The sequence below is a fragment of the Bombus pascuorum genome, chromosome 10, assembly GCF_905332965.1.
Source record: "Bombus pascuorum chromosome 10, iyBomPasc1.1, whole genome shotgun sequence".
In the NCBI taxonomy this organism is placed as follows: Eukaryota; Metazoa; Arthropoda; class Insecta; order Hymenoptera; family Apidae; genus Bombus; species Bombus pascuorum.
In genome coordinates, this window is record NC_083497.1 from 7805406 (window position 1) to 7827173 (window position 21768).

Sequence of the window (21768 nt, forward strand, 5' to 3'; positions counted from 1 at the left end):
GGTTGATAAAGTACCTGAAGGGTTCTGGCAAGCTCAAAAATCCTCTCGATCTCAGCTTGAACTTCCGCCAAACAACTGCTCCTGCTCGTGGATCGTTCCATGATCGCTCGTTTTGATGGATTGTTCAGCAACGATCTCTTTGCCAGTGAAATGTCTGCCATTACCCTAGTGATAATTATTCTGAAATTGCAGAAACAAATATTTAGCCAAAAGTGCAAAGAATGGAATACTTCCTCGTGCAAATAAAATAATATTCAAAAAACATCCTTCGTTTCTTGTCGTATAACATGATAGGGTATTATATAAACATAAATATTCAAATAACATTGGCTCACAAAATATTTTTATTTTGTTGTCATATTGAATGACAAGATATTATATAAACATCACGAAGACTAGCTATTAACTGCGTAATACATTTCTTCAATATTAGAATTTTATTCTTACGAATATGCCAAGTATAAATTAATTCAAATTCATCTTAAGTATAGCGCACTGTTATCAGTAAAATAACTTGCTACGAATTCAATAATTTTCAGTAATAGTAATGAAAAGAGCAATCACAGAATGATGGAAAAAATCTGTATGCAGATTCGAATTCAGCATGCGCATATACATAAAAGTTACGAAAAATATGCAAATAGATATTCAATAAACATTTCTGTGACAAAATCTTTATAAACCAACATGACTAAATAATTGCTCTTCGATAATAACAGCTTCAACTTTAAAGAAAGCTTCGCGTACCTGCCTCGGAACCGATGTTTCAAATAATCAAACAACGCCTTTTGCATCATGTCCGTCACCTGATAACCTTTCAACGATGGACCGACCAGGACGACAGGCCTCATAGATGGTACAACGTCGTACGGCGTGGTCGTTTCCTGAAAGCGAGACGAACGAATGAGTCTAGACCGACTAAGAGGATGTCCTACACGCCAGGATCAGCCCCAAGATAGTCTCTCACTTACGTAGGACTTCGTGCGCACGGAATGCAACATTGAAAACATTGAAAACAGTTAATGGCCACGTCGACTGGAGACAGTATACGACCTACCCTCCTGCGCGGCCAAAGTCCTTCTCACGGTAATATCGCCATCTCATCGACCATCTTTCTTCAGCATTCCAAAGGCACTTTGGCCAAGCAGAATCTGTTTTCTTTCTTTTTTTATTTTTTTGCAAACTACTGATCAACCTAAGCTATCAACGATCACCTACGCACTAAATCTGTTCTCTTTAGAAGCCATTATTCTACCGTATTTTCGGCGAACCATTTTCAGCAAACGGACCACGTGGTTTCATCAAGATCAGGGCATCTTCGACGAGATCGTCCTCGTCATGGTAAAATGGTCCGCTAAGATCGAATAATTGTTACTTGATTATCGATCGATGCTAGAAATTGCTACTCACATTGACACATTGACGTATTGTATATATGTACTTAAAAAAGGAAAGAGTAGAGAAAAAGGAGCATTTGACACGGTTCACAGAGCAGTCAACCGAGAAATAAAGGATTTAGATTTTAGAATAATTGCTTCTTGTTGGCGTCATAAATTGATGGAAATTGAAAGTGGGAATTATCGGATAAACTCTCGGTTTGGAGAGTTACGAGTCTGAATGCTCGATGCGCGTCCTCTGTCCTTCCTTACTTTCTTCTTCTTCTTTGATTCAACAGATATACACGATGCACAGAGACAGGTATCCCAGTATCATACACACAATCGCATACTCACAGAAATAAATCTGCTAGTCCTCGCGTGGCCCACGATATTTTCTAGCACCGACAGATAAATTTAGACACATAAGCCTCGTCCACGTCACCGGTTTTATCGAACGCAAATCTTTGCCAAACCGACGAAAAATTTTGATTGGACCTATCCAATATCTCATAGAGCTTATCTCTGTCCGTAAAAGTTGATGAGATAGATACTTCCTGAATATCTATGGGGTCCTTTCTGGACGTCTATAAAGTTTTACGTCTTCTTCGGCGTCTATAGAATCCTTTTTGCACAGTGGCTGTACGAAGTATTCGTACACGTTGTTGTATTTATTACAATTAATTAGATCCAAGTAATATCAAATTTCATGTTCATGCGACTACAAAAATGTTGTACTATGAACGTGAAATGTAGGATTTGCTAAAAAATATTTCATTGAAATATAAATACTGCTGTAGCCGCTGTATATTTCTGTTTATAAGTATTTTGACACCTGCTGGTTTCACGTAGAAAGGTAATAATTAATTTAAGTAATCAAAGAATTACTCGATTTGAATTTTGTTTTTCTGCGAAGATATCAACTAATATATTTACTAATATATACATAAAAGTTGTTAAATTTGGAAGAGTTATATAAGCAATATAGTAAATTATAATAAATGTGAGTTGATTCATGTAGTTTCTTTAACTTTGAGACAAATTAGATGGAAAACTTCAAAAGCTAAAAATTTGATGAAATTATTATATCGTTATAATATTATATCTTTGTTTCAAATAAGACAGCGGTTCTTAATCATTTTCCTAATGATTTTTCAGATTTACTTAAGTGTCCTAATACTCATAAACAGCAGTACGTTTACAGGATTCCGTCTGAACGTTCATAGGATCATCTCAGGTTCATGCAAACGTGGATGAGACTTTTGACTAGAAATATATACTTTCTCGAGCTGTCAACTACAAAACTAGAGACCCAAAGTAGAATCAAGCACGACGTTAGACGAGTGGACACAAAGAGGATCGGAATAGTCATAGACACTGCGATTCGTCGAAATCGTTTACCGGCTTCTTGAAGAAGTTCTTCCGTTTCTCCTTAGCCGGTGGCGTGGTCAACGTTGCCTTACCGCCGCGGACGCTGTCACTGTCGTCACCTGTCAAGAAAAGAAATTGGATCGAATTAATCGTGGAAATCGATCCTTCTTATGCATCGTGCATCGACGGATGTCCCTCTTTCTCTCAAAGGAAAACTAGAGTGAGAAGCGATCGAATGCAGACTAAGAAACCTAGGGTACTAAATAAGTTCGATGCTGTCGAATATGATTATCTGGAGAGATCGTGGAAGCAACTACTGAAAAGTTCATTTACAGCATAGAATACTAAATATGACGTAAATTGACTGGGTCTGTGCGTGATCGTGAACAGGGTGGCTGTCGGCGAACAGGATCGATTGATCGTATCGTCGAGTCTGAACTATGAGGCGGGTGAACGTGGATACTAATATCAAGCGTGTGATCGTACTCGTGCGTGGGTCATTGACGAAAATCTCGAATTAGGATCTTTTTTACAATATGAAAAGGAGAAATTTTCGATCTGTGGGACCAGTGTTTAGACGAAACATTTAACAGTAGAATTATTAAACTTGTTACAAGTACGAATCTTTTTCAGTTTAAAGTTATTAAAAGCATGCAGAAACTTTGGAAAAATTGATTTTGGATTTTATTCAGAGAGAAACGTGATTATTTTCATTATATCAATTTGATTATGATCATCTATGTACATTTTAGTATACGTTAACCCATTCGAGAGAAAAATACATTTTCTCACAGGAAATTTTCAAGGATTGACATTTCGAAATTTCTATGATCCTGTTCGAGGATTACATATCTTTATCTCGAAACCAACGTCATTTCTTAATCTTATATAATACTCTCTCTCTGTAATACACGATTTTACTTCTAGTGACTAATAACGATAACACGAATACCTTCATACGACGCATAGAATGCGTCAGCATTTGATTTTACATCAAATAAACACGGCATGACCGGTGCGTCACTGGTTTCGAATAGGTTAAAGTAAATGATCGGTAATTCTAGAGTTAAGAAGGCGGTCAAAGTACATGCAGAAAAATTTCCAATGACCAACGCAACGTTAGCTGAATTTCCTATGATCTAACTCGCAGAACTCGATCATCGCTAGTCGAGGATTCACTCTCGTAACTAAAATAAAAACGGGCAAAGAAGAATGGTGAGAAGGTAAAGAAAGAAGCCCACGACATATGCGGTGTGGAAAGAAACGAAAGCTACTATAGTGTTTGTATATGTACAGATACTTAGGGCCAACTTAGGATTCTTTTTGATTTTTAGTGTTCTTTCGTATTTTCTTTCTCTCTTGTATGTCTTTTCTGTCTCTCTTATTTCATTTTGTATTTTTTGTACGACGAGCCGACGATCTCCCTCTCTCCGGTCTGTGTTTTCATTGTCGAGACATCGATCGGTCGAGAATTGCCGAACTGGTCGGTACACCGTGGTTTTCGGGGCGGAAAGAAAGAAGGACGTGCTAGGATACCTGGTGTAGGTGGTGTGGAACCACGTGAGGGCATACCACTCTCGCCAAGGTTCCCTGAAGACCCTCCACGTGCCGAATAGAGACCCTTTGTACCACGTGCAGCGCTCGCCTGCTGCCTCAGGGCCTCTAATTTCACCGGGGATGGGATGAAGCCGACGTCCGCGTTCTCTTTCACCAGCCTACCTATCCACCAATTGTTGTCGTACTTCTCCTGAAGAGTTTCGTGGACGATCGATTACTTTAGATCGTTAAGAAAACACACAAAAGATAAACAACGTACCTTGATGTGCAGGAAGTCGCGGACCTCGAAGCTGATAGCCGAGCCATGGACAGGCGAATCATCGTCGACAGATCCGTCATAGCTCACATTGGTCCGCACTGCAAACGCTACCGCTTTCGTCTGTATAATTTACAAAAACTTTCTATTAAAGCCACTCTATATAATTTAACATTAATTACAAGTTATACGTTAACATGTTGGCTACCATATGGCGGTTATTGATGATCACGTTCTTTACTAAATTTTTTAGAATGATTAGAACAAAATAAATCTCGTGAACTAATAAATTTCTAACGACGAGAATCTAAAATATACATATTAGATCGTCCGAAAAGTTTCTTTCGTTGTATAAGGAAATAATGGATGCACAACATTTTCCATTTTATATTATTTTATCGAATTACGTATGATCCATTTTATTTTATCAAATAAAGATCACAACATTCGACAGATTAGGTTTCATGTTTCGATAAAGATACATCGTTGTAAAGCACGTGTCTGTAAAAGAAAGACACTTTTCGGACAACCTAATATAATACTCGCGCGATAGTCAAGATGTTAAAGAGAGCTTAAGAACCAGGTTCTTGTTAGAAAATTTTCCCGAAGGAATATCAGCGGTAATATTTCGATAAATAAGCTAGTTTTATTGTTTACGATATCGACTTTTTTATTGGGTCGTGTAGCGTAATCCATTATATCGCAACGATACTCGTGCAACAGTAATTTAAGCATAAAGTAAATGCCGATGAGATCACGGATGATCGGTACATTGTCAATGTATCATGTGACACATTGGCAAAGAATAAAAGCGTAATACAGTGATAGGGTGCTGTCCGCGTTTGTTACGTCGTTCTACCACTCGAAGGTCGCGGCTATTTAATCAATATTCATTTATTGTTCAGCCGAAGGTGATTCGACTGATGGGCCGCGTATGCTGGCCAACAAAAGAGTTTTCATAATTCAGACACGACCCGCTCTGCTATTACTCGGTCTAAATACTCGCCCTAATTCTGCGAAACTTCATGCTGGTACCAGGAAATTTATCGTTGAAACGTAGGATTAAGTTACATTCGAATATTCGTAAATCTATAAGCTTGAAAAGATTCGAAGATTCGAGGATTTGAACAGTCAGAAATTTTTTAATTCGCAAACCAAAAGAGGTTTTAAAATTCGGTGGATCACAAGTGTTCTTCATCCTCCATACTCTGCACTATTCAAAAGCCCGTTGACACAAAGTTGAAGACAATTAGGCGATCGTGTAGGTACACAAGAAAGAAAGAGAGAAGTGTAACGGAAGCATCTAGACAACCGATCCGATAATTACCAATTCACCGAGTTCGAACGCGTTGCACCGGCTATTAGAAAGGAAGGTACAATTAAAGGCAATAGTATCACGGCTGGCAACGCGATATATTGCATTTGCATCTATCGTCGAAAACAAAGGATCACGAGTCGCTTAATTGGTTTCGCCAAGCGGTCTCCGCGTGCGAAATCTCATTGGTCTGGCGCGCTTATTCATTGACACGCTTTTCATTCCTCGGCGGACAACTTACAGACTTGAACGTGAAGGCGGCGTCGGAGGCAATGACGCTGTTCGGAAGTAGTCGATCGATACCAAACGATTTACGAAAGACCGGTGGAAAAACAAGCCAAACGGGGATGGAGGAAGGAGAGGTGAAACTGGAACATGCGAAAGATCAATGACTCACCCTGGCTTTTTCAAGTTGATTGAGGGCCTGCCTCTCCTTCTCACGACGCAAGCTCTCTTTCTCCTCGTCCAGCGAGAGATCCGAGCTCGGCTGTGAGTAGTTCGAGTCTGCCGAGCCCTGAAATACAAAATAAACTTGTTTAAATCGCGCCTCCAAGCGAAATCCATTATTACATTCGGATCGTTATCGAATAGTTTCGAACCGAGTATAGTAACGACTCTTCGCTGATTTTGTGATAATAATATACTTCGTCTTTTCTCAGAGTTCACAGATTCCAAGAAGCGAATTTTTTCGTGCTATTTCTATATATACGATATGTTATTATTTTTACAAACGGTAATGTAAAACGTATTAATAACGTTGGTCGTTTTTTGATCATTTTAATATGCTCTATTTTCTGTCAGGCTTCACAAAGATTCCAGAAAGCAAGTTTACTTGTTTTGTTTATTTTATACGCGCAATATGTTGCTTTGACGAATAGTAATAAAATGCGCGGTTGGTAAAATAAAAGTTTAAACGAATGGAATTTGGAAAATAGGAGATTTTTATGCTACAGTTATTATGGTATTTTGTCAGTTCTTGTTTCACGGAATTTGTCAAACTGGTAACTACTGCGTCACGACTCTGGCAAGATTTTTCGAGAAGTTCGTGTTCCAAGAACTACAGGGAGCCCGATGTTTTGCCCACGGAAGCCTTGGAGAAGTTCTCAAGGGCTTTGAGAGTCGGGGACCATTAGCTTAAAAAGAGAAGTTCTGTCGGTTCTGAAGCAACCGTGGCCGTCTTTGCAGACCCCACTTCTTTGCAAATATTTTAACGTGCTAGTTTGCAACGACTTGTTACTTGAACCAGTATAAACGACGAAATTCTTGTTTTGCACAATTTCTCATTTCATATTTGTCTCGATATCTAGTCTCCAATTTACTGTCGTATTTCATAAATTGCTCGTACTTCTGTTATAGGAACGTAACAAAATGCAATTAATTATATACGTTCGATTTGAAAAAATTCAACGTTTGTAGGAATAAGTGGATAATACGCGACTAAGTAGAGCGGACCGTACCTGGTCGGACAAGCGTATATTCATTAAATACGTGTTTCTCGCGAATTTTGTTCATTTCTTAATTATAAAAGGAATTAGATAAAACGAGACAGTGGTCAGTAGACTGTCTAACATACAATGGTACGCAAAAAAGAGTTTAATATATACTAATGTATATGAGTATCGCTATGTTTCATACTATGCATTGTTTATCACGCTCTATTCTGGGATGTATATTATATTTATGTACTGCTCTTCAATGTCAGTTATAATTCCATTTTGTAAAATAGTGGTGTTTCTTCCCCGCAGTGTATCTTTTAACTCCCTATGATAATATAATAACATCTTAGTTAAATTTATAAGTGTCAGTGCAACACAACGCCAAAAGTACGCGTTACGAAAGTGTTACATATACTTCACGATTAGATTCGTGTGATTTCTAGAATAATCGCGTGGCAATTGGGCAAACAACACCGGAAATTATCCGCGACGAAAATTAGGATTCTATCTATACGTTAACACGCGCTGCGCAATTGGTTGCGTCAACTTGCGGAACATCCTGCCAAACGTTTCAGGAACAGCTCGTAACGCAACCATGTTGGCGACAATGTGACAAAAAGGGATGTTGGACGGTCAATTAATTGCCTGTACGACGAATTAATTGGATCGATTGCGTCGAACGCGATGGAAGACGTATCGATGTCGAACGTTCTCGAGCATGAAGAGACCTGGAAATTCATCGAAGCGAGAAGACGCAATTTCTAACAATTTTATCGATTCCAAACCGAAGACGACATTGACGTATTGATCCACCTTTCAAAGTCAAAGCTTTTACCTGTCCTGTAATTAGATACTTAATTAAATGCAAAGGATGCCCAGCGTGTGTCGCATCACTCAGGCGACCGTTCGATTTGCATTTCAGCATGGTGCATTCGGAGGCAATCTCGAATTTCGTTATATAGTATTAGAATTAAAGTAGAATTCATTTACAAAATGATTCTCTCCTACTTCCCTTCAGCCTTCCTCACCCTTAAATGGGATCTTTTTTTTTTGTCGCTCTCTTTCGCTCTTTCTATCGGGACGATGAGTTCATTCGGTCGGGGCTTGTAACCATGCCAACGGCCTTTACTTAATCGTCTCTCTACCTGTTCCCCGTGCGTGACTGTGTAAACTTGTCTATGCGTGCCACCACGACCTTTTTCGACCCTCCGGGGGATCACGAGGACTGGAATGCTCTCGAATAATCGCGTGTGACGAATTTTTAGCCAGAGCATTTTTGTGTCACTGGGTAATACGAATTTCTATATTGGAAGATTAAATTAAGATGATAGGAATTTATGGGAGAAGATAAGGGTTGGATATGCGCAAATATCTTGAAATATACTTTCAAGTTTCTATGTTTCTCGTTAACTGAGTCAGTTGACTTCAAGTAGCTTCAGACCACTGTACTAACGTGAATCTGTTATTTTACTCGTCTTAAAACGTCTTGTCGAGTTCTCAGCTATTTCTTGTCATGAAAAGAGCAACAGCTACTAGATAATGTAATGTTATTTCCTATTACCTTCTTGCCTCTCTAAACTAAGTTGACTGTAAATATACGCCATTTAGACATCCATTTTCATTTAACTTAAATGTATCTGAGCTTGCAGCGGTATTTTTCAAAATAAGGTCATGTCTACTCCATTTGAGTTCTGCATTAAGTCTGCTGAGTAAGTTTTTGATTACTGTCTTTCTAAAAGCACATTCAGCGTTATAAACGATAGTAGTAAATTATAAATTAAATCTGTTGATTAATTTTCAGGCCATTGTCCTTCTAAAAAGATATTGGCCATTATGAACGCTCCAGAAAAATGAGAAATTAAGTTTGGGTGCCTTAAATCATCCTTCTGAGCGTATGACGGGCAGATCTGGGTTAAATATCCACTCAAAATCAGATTACTCGAACTTAAATGTCTTCGCGTCAAATAACTTGACTCGTGTGTACACAAACTTCAAGTCGAGTTACCTCAATTGAATTTGAACGAGACCAAAGTGGTAAACGATGGAAGATGGAAATGAAGTAAACGTTAAGTGCAGAAGAATGGCAGGGTAACGCAAACAAAGTAATAAAAACTCGACACGGATAAAAGGAGGATAAAAAGAAGTCTGTGAATAGGACGAAAACAGCGGCTGCAGGAGCAACAGAGCATACTGGAAACGCTCGGTTTCACGCTCAAAATGTAAACCAGATCGATTTAGATTGCAACGTAAAGGATCGAGGCTGTGCAACGATAGCACGCCTGGCCGGTTTTATTTCACGCCAGGCTGATTAATGTAAAACTTGTATGACGCATCGCACGCCACGGAAAATCCTTTATAAAATCGAGAAAATGTATGAAGACGCTTCGCACGCTCCACACTGCTCCCTTGCAACTAATTTACTTTGTGTAAGGAGGCCGATTCATTGACACCCTTTATGAAACGTGTACGCCGTACGCGTTACAAGCATTATCTTCTTATAACCTTACCTGTGTACCTGTGTCGTGTATTACAAAAAAATAACATTAAGGTGAAAGCTAAAACGAGATCGTTTTTCTTCGGAATATAAACAAGAACGATCACCTTAATTAAATTGAGAGAATATAAATGATGATGTTCGTGGAAGCTTCAATTTAATTCAGTTAATTGCTACAAGTTTCAATATGGATATAATAGTTGAATACCATAAGTGAAATGAATACGATGAGTGACAATTTCCTTGTTTTATAGAAATTCGATATATCGTCAATCAATTCTGCACTAAACCTTCCGTTTGATTTTTAGATTAATTATACGTCTTCTTTTATGATCTTGAATATTTAACAAATATTAATAACATTAGTCATACGAAGAACTAATACTATTCCTTTCTTACAAAATATCATCTATTTTCAAAAATTCATCTATCATTTACTCAATTACTTTGTATCCCTTTAAGACGTTAAATAAAAGTTACATAAAATCATCAAAATTGCCATACGTTTTACCGTGTGATCGTCAATTATTAATTTGAATTTCTTTTATTCTTATATTTAACACTGTGTGGAAACAAATGGTATCTAGTTGAAAATTAACTGAATAATGGAAGAACATCAAAATTAAAAATCACAAAAGCTGACAATTGAGAAAAGGAAAATATATGAAGAGTGGAAAAAGAAAATATAAAAGAAGAGCAAAAGAGACGACGAAAGGATCTTCTGAAGTATCCTCATAAAATTCCCAATGAGTGTCAACTAATCACTACCAAATTTTCTTTGACGACCGTAGCAAGACACAACGAAAAGAGACTTGAAAGGACGATTGTCGGTGGTGTACCTGCGTAAATAGCTTGTTGTAGCCAGAATTGTGTTGATTGTATCCGATCATCGCCGGAAGCCAACGCCGTTGTCGCCAGGGCCGTTGTTCGAGTGGCTTTATCCACCTTCGCCGGGCCCTTCGACTCTGTTATGGCCCAGTTTCGTTCTCTGAACCGGCTCTGTGGCACGACGTTGATCCGCTAAGCTCTCGCTTAGCACACGCTACCGCATTGCGTCTTTTTCTCCTCTGCTCTGTTCGTTCTTTCAACCAATGGAACAAACTTAGCAATAGACTCTGCCCCGTTGGTAAAAGTTTAACGTGGGATTTTCGTGGCGTTGCTACGCCATGCTGGCCGGCGCGAAGGCCGTGCAGCCAGTGGAATTTCACCTCAGGCGCTCTTCCACGACTTTTTCCGCTTCCGTTTGCAAGCCATCCAAACGCCAGTCGCGTTTCTACTCACAGCATTCGAGCTTCATCGCACCTCGAACACCTGGTGCTTCGACTTTCGCGTCCATCGCGGATTTCTCCGCGAGACGAGATCGCTTCTCGATGATCCTCTCCTCGTGTTCAGCTTCGAACACGCTGTCGGCAAGGAGATTCTTTGTTCAATGTGACAAGCTTTGAGATTTTAACGGATGAACGCAGACACGATACTAATACGATGGTGGTTCGAAATTTCTACGTTTATCAAATTTCGAGGGCAATTGTATTAATTGTATTATTGAATATATTGGAAATTATATTATTGGATATGTTATTTGATCTTGCAATTGTTTAAAATTTCTCTATTGAATATTTCAAATATTATATTCTAGATGATTTAAATTTTCTGGCCTCGCTTTATTTTACTACTTTTATCAAATCTCAAAGGGAACGTTACTGGATTTAAAATTCTGCAATACAGATATTCCCTTATGGTAGTATAAAGTTTGACGTACGATCAAGTGTAGTCTGAATGGGTCAAGTGTATTATGTTCCACGTGGTTTGAAGTCCTCTACACCAAGTCTGTAGGGATCGAATATTTTGCTCTGTTACTTTCGCTAAACCAAAGAGGAGATTATCAGATTCAAAATTTCCAAATATATGTCCTCTTATCGAAATCCCCTAAAATCTAACTAATCCACTTTTACCAGTATGTGATAACATATAACCTCGCTCATCTATATAATCCACTATATACTAAAAAAGGAGAAGATAGCGGAAGACAAAGCTTCAGAACAAAGTCTATACGTCACAGTCTCCTAAATTTCGACAAAAACCCTCGCATAATTCATGATATTTCCTAAGTATCTTTTCTTCCCATTCTCTCTCTCTATTTCTCTCTAGATACTCTAAGACTTTTTATTCTCCCATATACTATACTTAAAGAACGGTCAAGGAGACTTACAAGAAAGGCCTTTTTCGGATCTAAGCAACCGCCACCATAACTCTATTCCTTCTGCTCTAATGGTTTCGCGACGAATCGTCTGGTACACATTGACACCGGTTGGTCGGTGCCAGACTGGCGGTCGTTTCATCGCTGTCACAAAATATGCTGGTATAATTGCTCTTAAGAGGAGGATCTTAACGAGGGGAGACCGTGAGCTTCGTCTTTGGCTCCGAGACCTCGCCTAACGACTGCTCGTCCGTTAATTACATCGTAGCAATTAAAGTAACGACGGTTGGAGATCGCGCTGTTGTCCATGGACGTGGATGCCTGCAACATCCTCGACACGGTCGATTTGATCGGTCGCGAAGTCTGGTCACGTAACATGGAAACTACTGGGCCATCTCGTATCATCTATATATACAATGGGGCAAGTCACGAATGATTTTAAAACCAACGAAAACTATGACAGTAGCTGTGAATAAAGTCAAAATACTACAACCAACGAAGATGTCATAACGAACGTGGAAAAGTATTATTCATTGCGTTGTTAGTTTAGTTTAATCATTTATTTATTCATTATTTGTAACAGGAAATATATTTCTTTTAATTATTTTGCTATATAATTTTAATTATCAGCGAGCAAAATACTCGCAACCAATTATCCTTGAATACATATATATTATGTATTTTTATGTATGCTAGAACGAACTGATGCTACAATGAACAAAGTTTTAGAAGCAATTAGTTCACTGTAGCATAGCCCACTGTATATAGCCGAGGTTTATTTCATCGTTTGTTCATGAACGCCTTTAATCGATCCATTTTGATCACATAGTCGAAGTTCAAAACGTTCACCATGGCCCTGTTGCTTGACTGCGGATTTTTATCCATTTACGTGTTATCCCAAGAAAAAATCCGGCAAGTAGATTTTTGTCAATCTTCTCGCTTCAATATTGCTTTATGACTGAAAAATTGTTCTTTGATATGACACAATCAAAGATGAAGAAATTTTACTAACATCAAAGATGATACTTTCTAAAAATTGTTGACAGGTTAAAAAAGATTTGTCGGTCAGATTGCGCGACTATTCAGTCAGATACTAATTAAAATTTCGTTGAGATGGGTTGAGATAAAAGAAGTAAATTGTACAAATGAATTTTATAAATTACAGGTCAACTGATCCTTTCATTTCTATGTAAAATCCTAAAATTGAGCGCTTGAAGTCAATAACCTACGACTCGTCACTCATCGGTTCACTAATATTATTAGTTAATAAATTATCGTGCAAGAGAGTCTTGGTTCGAACTAGATTGAAACATCGTTTAGACGATACGACGCTTATGTAAATCGACGGTGTGCAAAGACCTTGTTACGTGTTTAATAGCTGAGACCGAAGGATCGAGCTGGTAAGGCTTCGATTATGGGTGGTCACGATGAAAGATCGTTAAGAGGATTCCAGACTTATGGTCAAAGAATGGATTATACACGTAATGTTATGGAACACGGAGCAAATTCCTTCGCGGAATTTCTAAATTTCGGAAAAGCTAAATGAGACGTGAAAATAAAAATTACATTAATATTGCAGAAAATGTTTCTCAAGCAACGAACGAAGTAACGTCACGCGATTCCCTCGATCATTCTGGATAATTAATTAGCGAGGTATTCCCTATCTACGTCGTAGGCTTAGAAATCCGTCAGTGGAGGATCGAGGACGCTACGATTTAAAAAAAAAGAAGACTCGACTGTCTGGAATTATCAGAGAGGGAGGGCAATCGATTTCGTTGACCCCTTTGTTACAGTGTACCGTGTCGAGTGCGCTATCCTTTTGTAAACAGTGGACGATTATTCAGCGAGAAGCAACGATTCACGATTATCGAGATAACACCCTGTGTATATCATCGCGCGATTATTACTCGTGGCGTTAAGAAGATTCCGAGGGACACGTCGAAAGAAACCCTCGTTCGCGAATAATGGCAGTGTCCTTTGAAGAATAATAGGATGTCCTTATCCAGCCAAGTGTCCTCTTTGTCTTCCTCCGAACAACGACGCGTAATTTGCTCAAAGAGCGTCGACGATAAGCACCATAAAAAGGGAAGAATGAAAACGAAGAAAAAAAGAAAAGACGCTTGAAAAACAAGAAAGAAAGGCGAACACAGAGAAAAAGAGAGAGAGAGAAAGAGAATGTAGACTATCCAAGTAGCGATGTAGACGTTTCATCGCTTCAAAGACACTCGAGAGAGACGAGACGGGTTGCGAATCCACGAAAACTCGAACGGGGGTCTATGAAAGCGGAGGACGCTCTCGGAAGCGGGTCAACGACATCGTGGAGTGGCGAGTTCATGTTCATTCGATCGACTCGGCCCGCCGCGAAGCGTTATCAACATTTATCGTAAAAGCCTGCTGCCTGCGTTCATCCTTAGCCCGGTTTTCCTCCTGTCTGGTCAGTGACTGGACGAATCTCCTTCCACACGTTCTATGTTACTCAACGGTGTATACCTGCGTTTGATCGTCTCGCGCGGAAGTAGATAAGGAAAACAAATATCAACAGCTTGAAAACGTCGAAAAGTGGCCGGGGTCGCGTGCGTGGTCCGCCGAGCCTCCCGGCACTACGCGTGTTCCCTTCGTGGAGCAGAACAGGAAGCACGTCGAGATGAAACAAATTGAAATTCCTCGATCACCTTCCAGTGAAACGATGCAACGTGGATCTTTGAAATTCTTCTGTTTTTTTTCTATTTTTTTATTTTTTATTGGAACACACTAAACTTGCGAATGTGATATCGGTGTCGTTTCGAAATGGCACACGCGCGACTTGACGATGATGGGGGGACGACGTTTCTTCGCGTACTGACACTACGTGCTGTACGTCCCCGCGAACTCGAATCGCGTTCCTGCCTGGGTTAGTTGATACATCGGCCTAAGGGTTTGCCGACTCACCCGCTCTGTGGCGCCACCGAGGAAGCCGGACGACACCCCCGTAACTATATCGATCCACAACCCCTCTTCCGTCCCGATCCTTGCCGCCCATTGCGACCCACACGACAACGCCAGGCCACTGCACCCTGAAGGCAACGTGTCCTATCAAACTGTACGAATACACGAGTTCTTGAATACATTTGTGTGAGTGTGTGTATGCGTATACACGCTTACTAGGCGCTTGGTAACGTGTATGCGCCGAGGACGATCGGAGTCGAATCGCGAAACCACGAGACGTCTTCGCCGCTGCTCTGCGGTCAAAGGTTCCTCCGACCGAAAGTGTGTCATTCGGATGAATCGAATATTTAGCCGATAAGTTTGCCGGGTCAAAGAAGGCCGGTCCAGAATAGAAACCAGCTTTCCGCGTTACGAAGGACAGAGATGTTGCGTTTGTTGATTTGATAGCATAGATTTTTCTGCGGGTGGAGAATAGACGCTTTTTTCAGAGATTGTGGAGTATGCGTCTTGAATTGGAATTTAGATTGGAAGATTTTGTTCCTTTTGAGGAATATATCGGTAGATCTATGTTTGGATGTAGATTGTTCGTTGATTCGATAGCGGATTTTTTTTTAGAATGCAAAGTAGGGATTGTTTTTTGGATTACGATTTACCGTGCAACTTCTCTTCCTCTTCCTTTGGAGAATTGATAAGTTTCTGATTGGATACACAATAGTTGGTTCGTTGATTGGACAGCGAATCTTTCTACAGGCAAAGTAAAACATAGTAGAATATATGTATATATCGATGGAATGATTGCGTGCACGTTGGATTGGAATTTACCTTTCCTTTTTATTTAGGAAATTTGTAAGTGTGTTTATAATAATTTGCTTATTAATTTATTGAACGACCATCGTTTGCAACACTTTGCATCGTTTATCTCGATTTATCTTGGTTTATCTTTCCTGTAGGAAATTCATAAACACGTTTAGATATAATTCATTCATTTTGTAATAAATACTTAAAAATAAATGTAAATTAGTCGTCTCGGAATATTATCCTTTTTCCTAAGAGGAAGATTATTTCGTTTGTATTTGAATATAATTACGTTACGAATACTAGACATACTGAAGAATTTGATGAATTACCCTGACAACGAGAGGAGAGTGGAAATCAATCGACTAATTGAATTTCTGACATTAATGATCGATGACAAGCTCGGTATGCCAACAAACAAGATTGAATCTACAAGGATTTTGAACTGGATTTTCCGTGTTAATATGACGGAATTGTCAGGGAATCCAATTTATCAACAAAACCCTATGACTCGTATCCACGAGAACTTTTTTTTCGCGTGAGTTACAGGTTGATTCAGGAACTGGGTCAAACCTACTATACATTGTACACGTCGTTCTTTCACCTTTGAATCTTTCTTCCGGAATCGTCGGAGCTATTACGAAAAAGCTTCTTCCCTTTAAAGTTTCCTGTTTTACAGACGCACACAGTACCGAAAGGCTATTATTACGTAAATGTCGCAACGAAGAGCGTCTTGTTTCGAGTAAAGAAACAACGTCTGCCCTTCTTTCTTAATTAGACGAACATAATTGAGAGATAAGATTCCAGCGTGGCACGAGTTTATAATTAGACGTAATTGTCCGTTTCGTGTGGCAACCGCAAACTGATCAAATCGAAGCATCCTTGAATTGAAGATTTATACAGGTTTACTCGTTCTATATTATCATGTTCGATATTTCAACTAGAAAGTGGCAGACATACACACGTTTGATCGGTTATATGCAAGGAATGAAGACATATCCAATTTGCAAATGATGCAAAACAGACATTGCAGAAGGCTGATTTGGCAAACTTGGCGACCAAGAGGACACTCGTCCGACGAAGGACGTCGCAGCTATTTCAGTAGAAAGGCGGCATTAGAGCATCCTGTCATTTAAAGTAGAATTTTAAGAATAGATCGGTTACACAAGGCACACTTATGAAAATAATCTTATTAGACTCTTGGTATGTTCCATCGAATTCATTTTTTCTTATCTTATATCGACCACGTCGATGCCATTATTGGCGCTGATACACGCTTTGAATTAGAATTTGCATTGAAATTCCAATGCTTTATCAAAGGAGCCAACAACTTGCACATTCACAATTTTTACATAAGAGAGACGATATCTAATCTCATTCCTTTCTTCCATTTTTATTTTAACTCTTTCGGGACTAATAAGATTATACATGTCCTCCCTATCTACCCTCCTCAAAGTAACGTTTAGAAAGACTGTTAAATCGTTCTAATTTTTCTGATATCGCTGAAACCTATTGGAACGTAATTCCATAATATATGGAACTACATACATTTCCATTCCAAGCATTATACCTTTCCCCAAATTAGAGTGGATTATGAACCATAATTATAAACCGCACTATGCGATGTATTCTATTTCAAAAAGTAACATTAACATATTCCCTTTCTCAGATTTGAATCAATTATAGACCAAATCGCTATATCTATTACTATAACCATGAAAAATGTCTCGAAATATTATCTCTGTGTTAGACATTATCTGTTTCACCAGAATTCTTACGTCCCTCGATTTACTAATTTATTCAATATCCGCAAAAATAGTCGGAAAAATACTCGATCGATAATTCGAAGCAAGTAGAACCCCACACTCTACTTACAATTCCTCCGATACAAACTGGGAGTTAGTAAAAAATACAACAGCTCGTTAGTCTAATTTCGTTTACCTTCCTTCTGCCAAAGGGTTTGTAGTGTTCCCGTCTGGCTGGTCGTCGAAGATGCGCCATTTTCCGGTTGCGCGAATCGCAGGAAACTCGCAAAGGGGCGGAGAACTCGCGTGTACTTCGTACTTTCGTCGATACAAAGAAGGCCGAACAATCGGATGAACGAAATCCGTTTACACGATCGCCTGCGTGGATCAGTTTTCGTCAGCTTCGCGAGTCCATCGACTTCCGGCACGAAGTACGTCGGGTCCTGGTTCTAAGCCACATTTATCACGGGCCGGCTGTCAGTTGCTTTTCACTTCACACGCATGTACACGCCAGACTGTTATTCAGTTTTTGTCGTTGATTGCGAGGGATACATTGGAATTCGATTTTCTTCGATTTTTACGATTCCTTCAACGGCAAGTGGTTAGTTTCAAGGAACGAGAAACGATTGTTTGCAAGGTATGGGATTCAAGAATAGAAACGATTAACAGGCTTGTTCGAGAGATCTTTGGATCAATGCCGAACGCTAAACGCGATTGCTCGTGACGTGTTTGGGGGTATATCGAACGCATAAATCTCTGGCCTTAACCTTGACTTTTCAAATCGAACTTTTCGGTTTTAATAAGGGAGAGTTGGAATGGAATATTGAACTGTATATCGGGAGTTAAAAATTAATTGGCAACTATATATGTTATTATAAGAGAGATGTTATGTGGAAGTGATATGAACTATTCTCGAATCATTTACAATTATATATTATGCATAGGTGCACACAGAATGTTTCATCGGTTAATAACATCTATGATATTTTGCTCTGTCGTCATCAAGCCAACTATCAACTGGACCAATGAAGAGAGGCCAATGAGAATTCCTATAAATTATGTATATTTAATATTACGAAGGTTTATAAGACGAATATGAAAACTTTGTTATTGTCATGAACAATCGTGACAATCGAGCGATTCTCTGATATGAATTTATATTTGGAGAAAATTCAATGAACATTTTTTTGAGACGCAGAGAAACAGGAATAAAGAAGGAAATTTAACCTTTTAAAGAAAGTTTCTGTCACAGGATTTTTTGAACTCATAAATGAAGAAGCAAATTTAAGAATTTAACAATTCTGATGGGCCTGGAATAACAAAGCTACGTAATCGTTCGTTCAATAAAAATTGCTTTCATTCATTGTCTTTTACATATTTCGAAGAAGCCACACGCGGTCAGAGTTTTCTCTGAAAGAACATTTCACATGCACCGGCCTAATATTACAACTCACTACTACTGGCTAAACAAACGTAAGAGGACCTACCACTACCAGTTTAATGCATCCCACGCTCATTCATATCTCTCTACACCCAACTATCTCTGTTTTCTCAACAGAACCACAATTCTTCGTCCGTAGAAATCGATTCTCTAACACTTTACGTTACTCTGCTAACACACTGCGTGTCTCGACCACGTTAAAGTCCACATAGTCACGTGTGTCCGCCGAACGAGATGACTGAAGGAACACAACGAGGATACACGATTTCTTGGACGATTTACACGCGGTCAGAGGATCGATTCACGAAACACGCATCCGCGTCCTTTCTTCATCCGTGTCTCGAACAAGTAAAATGGACAGACACTGATCGGTGAGAACTGGGTGTACGGAGACGAAAGGCCGGTACGCTCGAACGTGTGCTACTGGTGCGACGAGTAGCTTTTGGAACGCATCACGACCTCCTCCGCTATAAATAAAACGGTGGCCGCCACACCGAAAACTCTGCCAGCCAGCCGGAGAGTGCTCGAGCCGTCGTAATTTTCCTCGTTCAACGAAGGAACATGGGGAAGAGGAATACCAGCCGGTTAGAGGTAATTCCTAGAGACCGCGGAATGTGAGTCAGCCCGTTGGCTTTTGTGCCGATACTCCTCGATAACATTCCACGATTTAGGACGTGCATCCCCATTCCCAAGCATCGGAACACTTACTGAACAAATTCGTGAAATGATTAGAAAATTGAGAAGAGTATATAAAAATCACTACGTGGCTTGGACCATGGATTGGACTGCGGAAATTTTGTAAATTCATATTTTCGTGAACATAGCGAATGAATAAAGAAATACAAATATATTCTCGATTATCTTATCTGATTATCGAACAAGAATTAGTATTTTCCTACTGTAGAACAATAAATAATATTCTTTATATCCTTGTAGTTCTTACGAACAAGAACATAAAATTCTAATTTATTAATCGTTTCTATACAGTCCAGTTAATTATCGTATTTTGTATGAGATTAACAAGTATCCCAACACTCGTGAATCACTGACTGAAGGGAAACCGGAAATAAAATCTTTCTTATATATCAACAGAAGTTCCATCAACTATAGAAGAGAATATAGAAGTCTGAAAGGTTCTAATTGCGAGGGTGATTCGTGAAAAAGATTGTTGCCGAAGATTGGAAAAGTCAGCTTGCTGGTAGCGTTCTAGGGAGACTTGGGTTTGATGAGTCGGGTAACATCGGCTATAAACGAGTATTGTAATCGATAAGTAGGTCTGGGTTGTGTCTAGGTTGAATCGGCCAGCGTGCTACTAAAATTTGTCAAAGCTGAACAGACCAACGCCAAGGCAAATAATCCCTACGATATTGTTGTTTTTGACGTGAAAATCGATGAAACCGGCTTGTAGTTTCGTGTCACCATCCTATTTATTCCCACAGACGCATAAATCATTTTGTTTTTTCATTCAGAAATTCTGGCGATTCTCAAATTTCGCTCGTCTCGAGACTTTCACGTCATGAGATGGTTACGTGAGAATCATTCTCAAACCTACAGAAAAAGAACAAAAATATCTGGTAACATTATATGATTATTCTATAACTGAAGAGCTGTTAGATAAAACTACTCTTGTCTACGTTTATATTTCTTTAAAAGCACAAAAAAATACTATAGAATTTTTAATCCAGTTCTATTTAGCATTTCTCAATTTTCTTTAACAAAATATTCATCATACTGCACAATTACTATAATTTGGCCTTGTGTGTTCAAATTATCACTAGGTATGTAAACTCAGGAAACCCATCCCACTTAAACAACGTTGGAGACGTCTGAAGCCTGATCAAATCATTCTCCGTTCCCATTTTCGACCATCAAATTATCATTAAGTCACCTAAATGAAATATTTCAAGATAAAAATTCAAAATATTTAACAATTACGAAACGAGGTGTAACAAATGAGAAGTGAGAAATGAGATAATCCAATGTAACAATAAAAAATTAGAGGAGAAAGATTCGAGATTGCGCTCACAGCGCAAGAAGTTTTTAAACTGATTTCCCTTCCGGCGAAAGATATTAAACCAGGAAGGAAGGATATTTTTCCAGGATTTAGAGTTACGCGAGACATTAAATTGAAATTCTTCGCGCTGCAAGGTCTAATTACTAATGTTTTAATCAGACGCGGGGAATGCAGATTCAGCGGCTCACTGTCAACGCTCGCTTTTCCGACTTGCTTGTCAAGAATTTAACTAGGTCAGCTTTTTGTTTTGCCGCTGGGGTCAAGACGCGGCCTCAGCGATTTTTCTAATCGTCGTTAATCCTTTCTCCTTTCTTTTTTTTATCCAGCTGAATGAAAGTACAATCTAGCATAACCTAAGACTGTTTTCAACGGAATCGAAACACTTTTCTTCTCTGCTCAGATTTTTGGCGAAACGTCTGATAGTGATAAAACATCGGAGAGGAAATAAGGGAATTGAATTATTTAAATAGGGATTCTTCGACCTCAAATGCCAAACCCTAAGTGTAGACGAGCCACACGATGGCGCCTTAAAGTTTTTGTGCCAATAGACGTCAGTAACCTTTGGCACTGTGCGTGGCTTGTTTCTGAAAAAAAATTCCTTTACATGACAAACCGCTATCCGTCAAATGGAATTTCAATGTCGAATCACTTTGCAACTCTCGAAATAAAATTTTATGCAAAGTTGAAAAGTGATGTCTATTTTGATCGCGAAAATTATCGCAGTAGTATTAATGATTATTTCAATAAATTTCTCTCGTTTGGTTTCTTGTGATTTATGTAATCTATGCTTGAAGACTGATAGTTGAACGTATTTGCTTCGATAATAATGTTTGGACAGAGACGCGA

At 39.0% G+C, this 21768-nt stretch overlaps 1 protein-coding gene across 11 annotated transcripts in view; it reads right to left on the reverse strand.

Annotated features, from left to right (window-relative positions):
- The window catches only part of LOC132911318 (voltage-dependent L-type calcium channel subunit beta-2), an 88122-nt gene that overhangs the window by 7235 nt on the left and 59119 nt on the right, over positions 1–21768 (reverse strand). For 6 of the 11 annotated variants that reach the window (XR_009658963.1, XR_009658964.1, XM_060967919.1 and 3 more), the window contains 6 exons: positions 6273–6389; positions 4564–4683; positions 4284–4494; positions 2778–2866; positions 748–884; positions 15–180 (listed from right to left, as the gene is read on the reverse strand). Coding sequence is in view for 9 of the 11 variants with exons in the window: in XM_060967919.1 (XP_060823902.1) it covers positions 15–180; positions 748–884; positions 2778–2866; positions 4284–4494; positions 4564–4683; positions 6273–6389 (840 nt within the window). In the remaining 2 variants the exon portion in view is untranslated. Of the gene's footprint in view, positions 1–14; positions 181–747; positions 885–2777; positions 2867–4283; positions 4495–4563; positions 4684–6272; positions 6390–10644; positions 11209–14492; positions 14879–17663; positions 18073–21768 lie in introns of those variants that run through there. The other 5 variants (XM_060967918.1, XM_060967921.1, XM_060967923.1 and 2 more) reach the window with 4 other exon arrangements.